The sequence below is a fragment of the Eurytemora carolleeae genome, unplaced genomic scaffold (assembly GCF_000591075.1).
Source record: "Eurytemora carolleeae unplaced genomic scaffold, Eaff_2.0 scaffold1353, whole genome shotgun sequence".
NCBI classification, from domain to species: Eukaryota; Metazoa; Arthropoda; class Copepoda; order Calanoida; family Temoridae; genus Eurytemora; species Eurytemora carolleeae.
In genome coordinates this window covers 63,805-70,533 of record NW_019402113.1, presented here as the reverse complement: position 1 = coordinate 70,533, position 6,729 = coordinate 63,805, and the positions used below count along the sequence as shown (strand labels likewise).

The 6,729-nt window shown below is 30.9% G+C and overlaps 1 protein-coding gene across 1 annotated transcript in view; it reads left to right on the top strand.

The window, feature by feature from the left end:
* Positions 1 to 1,059, top strand: part of LOC111717891 (uncharacterized) — a 7,528-nt gene extending 6,469 nt beyond the window's left edge. Inside the window, exon 9 of the mRNA XM_023493352.1 lies at positions 917 to 1,059. Coding sequence (XP_023349120.1) covers positions 917 to 923 — 7 coding nt within the window. The 3' untranslated portion in view covers positions 924 to 1,059. The remainder of the gene's footprint in view (positions 1 to 916) is intronic.
* The last annotated feature ends 5,670 nt before the right edge of the window (positions 1,060 to 6,729 follow it).

The window sequence follows — 6,729 nt, the reverse complement described above, 5'->3', positions numbered from 1 at the left end:
GTTCTCAGCATGGTTTCTAATTTGAGTTCTTAGCTTATTTCTATATTGAGTTCTCAGCATGGTTTCTAATTTGAGTTCTTAGCTTAATTCTATATTGGGTTCTCATCATGGTTTCTAATTTGAGTTCTTAGCTTAATTCTATATTGGGTTCTCAGCATGGTTTCTAATTTGAGTTCTTAGCTTAATTCTATATTGAGTTCTCAGCATGGTTTTTAATGTGGATTCACTGAAAAGAAAAGGATTAAAATTGTAATTTCTCAAAAGCTAATGGAAAAAGTCTTTTTAAACTATAATCCTATTTTTACTTTTAATTACCAAACTTTCTCTGTTTAACTTTAATCTTTGAACATTTTCACTTGACAACATTTCATTTTTAAAGATAAAAGAAATACTTGAACTATTTTTGATTTTTTGATCAGGTTTTTCTCTTTTAATTTAGAAAGTGGAAAAACTAATAATTCAGTTTACTTACACGGTTACTCCCTTCTTTACAATTATAGTTCTAATAGGATTTTTTACATTAAGAAAGCATTTGTATATATATATTCGAATTTACGGGAGTTTTCTTTTAGCTTTTCAACATTGAATAAACTTTTTTTTTAGCTGAGCAACATTTAATCAATCTTATTTTTAGCTGAGCATCATTTAATCAATCTTATTTTTAGCTGAGCATCATTTAATCAATGTTATTTGTATTGATATTACAAAGCAAATAGTTTTACCATCTGCTTGAAAATCGCATTATTAAGTGACATGGGTCTGTGTTCACTGCACATTTACTATGTTTTGTGTGAAGACTATTTAAATCTTAACTTGATTCTAACAGTCGTCTTCCCATTCCACTGTTCATAGGTCGCATGCACTGATATTTTCTATAAAAGATTCATATTTAAATAAAGATTCTATTTTTTCTCAGAGCTTAAAGATTGACAGACTCTCAAGTACTCCCCAGTGCATGAGAAAACAGACAAATGTTTAATAAACTGAGTCTGGTAAGAACGAACTTGTAGAAAATATTGTAATCAGTTTCTTAAAAAATAAAATAATGTTTAACTTAAACAAATACTTATTTCTACGAAAAATAAAATCTTAAATATAATTAAGACCAGAGTCTAAAACTAAAGAATGCGCGAATTTTAAGTTCGAGGTTAAAAGTTCTGTAAAATAATGAGTAGCTACTTAAATATTAAACTTTCTTTCAGGTTTAAATTAAGTCAGAAGTGGCATTTAACCATGAACTTAAAATTTAAGTCAAAACTTTTCGTTCTTTAGTTTTGGACTCTGAAAGGACTTTCGAGAGAATTTTAAGTACCCCTCCATTTTGAAATGTACTATCTGTACCTTTGTCTAAGTAGATATCGGCGCGTTTCAATGTTTAAAAGTGATAAATTCTGATAAATTCCTTTCTTCCCTCTGCCTCATAAATCCACAAATAATTTTTCTATGTAATCAGGATTGAAAACAAAGCATTTTGATAAAGAATAAGTTCCTTTACAAATGCTGTAGGCAAAATGTCACGTGACCCTTCCAGCAAAGATGGCGTTGCCCAATTTACAACGGTACCTTAATCTGATGCAAAATGTGGAAGATGTTGTCGTTTACCTGACTCGAACAGTGTTTAATTCTGATTATTTCTCCATTGCTTTTGTACAGTACAGATAAAGCTTTTAATGGCATCGCATGTGTACATCAGGCATTGACATCTTTGCATTGAGGGTAAAAACGCGTACAGTACATTTAAAAAACATGAGAAGGTTCATTTAGGTTCATACGCTATGTTGTTTTAAAATTCGTTTGATATTTGTCTTATTTATTTATCTGACAGATGTCGTCTTATTTCGCTCCGATGAACTTGTCTCGAGTTTCTCTATTTCCTTTAAACATATTTATATTTTAGGAAAAAGAAAATAAAAGCATTTCTTTCAGATTTTTCCGATATGCTCCATCAACACCACTGACCCCNCCCGCCTTTTAAACTATTACGGGAAATTTACCAAACCATTTACCACAACAAATCTTCGCCCGAGCCACATTCTTCTCTTTTCTCATCCGAGCCACATCCGAAACTTCATATTTCCATTACTCTTGATTGAGCTCCTTTATTATAGTTTTATTTTTAAATTGGCCATAATATTTGTGTAATATTTGCTTCGAAGTATGCTGTCAATTTATTTTAAGTTAAAATCAAATCTCTTCTACCAGCACCATGACATGATGGCTTAAGTTTACTTTGTGTAACGAAGAAAAAAATATTGTCAAACCTCTGCCCACGGTAATAAGGCAAGGAAACTTAATTGCTGTTGCGTGTTCTCTGCGTACATATTGAAACCAGTTCTCTCTGGACTGTGTTTGTAAACGAGAATAGATATATTGAATATCAGTGTTCGTCTAGTGACCGGGGAGGATAAAAGCATTTAATTTTCAAAATTTAATTCACATTAAAGTTTTCTATCACCAGAATATTTCATTGTTTTTTATATGAAAGATGGATCCCATGTCAGGCTGTAACATCCGTCTTGTGTTTACTTTACAGCCCAGAGACAGTACTTCTGAAATAAATATCTTTGCATTATAATTCTTTGCCTCTGCCTTTAATTTTTACCTTGGAATCTGAACAGTCCGGAAAAATGATTTTTTAGAAAATTTGGATACAATTGTGAAAAAGGTTATAATATCAACTTGGAAAAATTCTTAACATTCTGTAAGAAGAAATAACTAAAGATTCACGTAAGATCATAAATGTGTAAAGGACTTGACAACTTTCACTCATTTGAAATTTTCTTTTAATTTACGAAAATTCGATATCGAAGTGTTTTGGACGAGAAACTGATAAGATTGTGGCTCAGAAGAGAAAATTATAAGAATGCGGCTCGGACGATAAATTAATAATGACGTGGTTCGGACGATACATTGATAAGAATTTGTTCGGACGAGAAATTGATAAGAATTAGGAAAGGACGAGAAACGAGGAATGGTTTAGCTATGTGTAAATTCCGGAGTAACGATGTACCGGAGTAAAGATGGAATAGTATCTAGAGTAAAGATGGAGGATTATATGTACCGGAGTAAGATGGATGGAATAGTATCTAGAGTAAAGATGAAGGAGTATATTTCGGAGTAAGGATGGAATAGTATCCGGAGTAAGGATGGAATAGTATCTGGAGTAAGGACGGAATAGTATTCGGAGTAAGGATGGAATAGTATCTGGAGTAAGGATGGAATAGTATCCGGAGTAAGTTTAAAGTCCCCGGAGTCTGTTTGTAAGGAGAGAACGGACATATTTTAGTTCTCTCTTGAGATCCGTCCTGAAAGGTTGGCAGAATGCGAAATAATAGAGATTCCAAACAAAATGGTGCAGCTACTGTATAGTAACATGAAAATAGTGAAATAATACCATTTATTTATCTATGAATAATACTGTTTCTTATTTCTTTTTAAATATAAAATGTCTCAGTGAACATTGTAGTTTTTAACTGATGCATTTTTAAAAATGTGGTTGCCATACAATGAAATATAAATTAGAAACCATAAAACCATTAGCGACATTTAATTTTTGATAAAGAATAACGAAAAAAACTTTCATTCCAAGGTTCTTCTGGTTACTACTCTGACATTTTTATCATATTAAGATTTTTCACAATGCCGGTTTAACAATGATCTTTTTTTTTAACATTTCTGAATGTTTCTTTTCAACTCAAAATTTAATTTTCAACCTCTTTTTAAAAAAGTTTAACTTCTGAGGTACAGTGAAAACATTAATTATTTTATTATTTTGCTCAAAACTTGTTTTATAAAATCTTAGAGATACTTTTTTTTAATTACATCTAATGTTACATTTTTGTAAAAATTCGAACATATTATACGTAATCTGGAAATTACGGAACATATTGTTAAAAATCTAAAATTGACGAACAAATGTTTATCATATCAAAACTACGAACATAATGTTCGAAATCTCTTTATTAAGAATAAATGTTTTCAATCTCAAAATTATGAACATATTGTTCGAAAAATCTTTTAATTACGAACATACAGTTATAAATCTCGAAAGTACGAACATATTGTTCAAAATCGCGAAATAAAGAACATATTGTTGGAAATCTTGTAATTACGAACATATTGTTCGAAATCTTGAAATTACGAACATATTGTTCGAAATCTCGAAATTACGAACATATTGTTCGAAATCTCGAAATTACGAACAGATTGTTCGAAATCTCGAAATTACAAACATATTGTTCAAATCTCTAAATTCTTTATTACGAACAAATAAACAGGCTAGGTGTGCAGAAGACTAACTTAGAAAAATGCAAGTTCAGAAAATTGAATTATATATTAAAAAAGTGTATTTCCAGAAACCTTATTTCGTTGTTATTTCTTATCTGATAAATTTCTGGAATTGTTCATAAGAAAATGTTTCTTGTAGGTTTAGTGCTTAATTTCGTTAGTACCATAAGGTCTGCTTCCAGTGAGAGAGTCAAAGAAAATTTTTAAAACGAACAAAACCTTCTCCTCCTCCTCACCTCCTCACTAAACCTCCCACCCAACCATTTATGATTAAATCTGTTTAAAATTGTCTATGGTAGGATCTATTTCAATATTGTGAGACACAAGAAATTAAAATTTTGAGACAGTCTACGATAGAAATCAGAATTTTGGAACAGCTTATGACAGAAATCAGCATTTTAGGACAACCTGTGATAGAAACTGTGTTTTGGCAACCTGTGATAGAAACTGTATCTTTGGTCCACCTGTGATAGAAATTAGTATTTTGGGACAGCTTATAATAGGAATTAGTATTTTGGGACATACTTTTACAAGAAATCAGAATTTTGGGACAACCTGTGATAGAAATAAGTATTTTGGGACAACCTGTGAGGCTTTGAAAGAAATCAGTATCTTGGGACATACTTTTACAAGAAATCAGAACTGTACTTGAAACCAGTGTTTTTGGAACACTGTGCCCAAAAAAACATACTTCGAGACCATCTCTGTGCTAGGAATCTGTATTTTTGGACAACTTGTACCAGAAACTAGAAATTTTGGGACAACGTTTACCAGAAACTAGAATTTTTGGGACAAATTGTACCAGAAACTAGAATTTTTGGGACAACTTGTACCAGTGACTAGAATTTTTGGGACAACGTTAAATGAATAGAAATAAATGCTAACTATTGCATACGTTGCACTATTTTGTCTTGAAAAAAACGTATATTCATACAACAAAATATCTTAAAGCAGAAAAAGAAAAAGTTAATATTTAGATTAAATTATAAGGTGTAATATAATATAATGGATAATAGAAGAATAAAGATTTTTTTTCCTCTACTTTTTATTTAAAATGAATAAGACATCTATGATTTTGTCTTTAAAAATTGATTATTTTCAGCTACAGACATTTTCCGAGTCTCTGTTTTATATTTTGAATACACAAGTATTGCCTGCGAAGTTAATTCATGAATTTATATAAATAAATAGTTCCTATATTATAGTTCCTATATTAAAAATGAGTTTTCGACACAAACTCAAATTTTCTAATCCCAATACTTTTGCTGTTTAATATTTCAAACTATGAATTATTTTAGATTAAATAATCTGAATTTGAAATATTAAAGGTTTACACCATCAGGTTGGAAAGATAAAGGGGTCAGACATACTTCCAATTTTTATGTTAAGCGTTAGTTTTTTATTTAAGATTTAATTTTAGGTAAAATGTAGATGACGGTTAAATGTTAAAAGCATGAAACAAATTGAGACAGTACGGAATTCTTTGAAATGCAAGGTAAGAACGAAGGAATTTGAACCTTTGAATAAATATTGAAATTTTTGGAGGAGGCCACGTAAGTTTTTAGTGGGCCATTGTTCTGAAATTCATTAATTTTTTCTCAAAATCTAATTAAGCCGCCAAAATAAGAGAACAAAATGATAGTCCAAAGTTATCCCAATTTAAAATGAACTTAATTTTATTTGATTTGTTATCAACCTTTTGTAATTATTAATTTTCCAAAAAGAACCGTAACCTACTTTTGTTCTTAAAATACCTACAAAGGATGAGACTTCAGAGACGATTGTATGGAATTTATTTAGTTCGTGTTCTTGCATTCAAGGTTCATTGGAGGCCAAAACTAGTTTAATTCTTTGCTTAACCATCCAAATACTCAATTGAATGCAGACACCAAAAGTCAAGTTTCAAATCGTCATATTTTTATAGTTTTGGGTCGTCTTTACAGTCTCACTCTTTGTGGGAAACCCTGTAGTATGTAGAAGTAGTAGTTAGGGGGGGGGGGTAGACAAGTAGTTTATGCAGGGAAAGAGGTGGGGGAGAAAGATGGAGAATATGTGGGGAAGGAGTTGATGGAGGGAAATGAGGGGGGGGGGAGAAAGAAGAATTGAAAGAAAACGTAAAGACCGAAATAAAGATAAGATGATAAAGCTAAACTTAAAGGCATAAAGAATAATAAAAGTCAGATGAAATAATTTTCTAAAGATGAAGAAAATAAACTGCAGGGAAACGAGCAGCGAATAAAAGAAAATGGATTTAAGGTTTTGGCAAAAAAAAGGTTCTCCAGGAAAAAAGAGGTTAAGGAAAGGAAAAACAGGGGGAAAAATTATGCTGAATGGTAAAAACGCTTTTCAGGGAAAGTAGGAAATATTAGAAAATCAATTAATATTTGATTTGTTCAAATCTTTAACTTAAGACTTTGGAGTCAAGACCACGAATATTTTGGT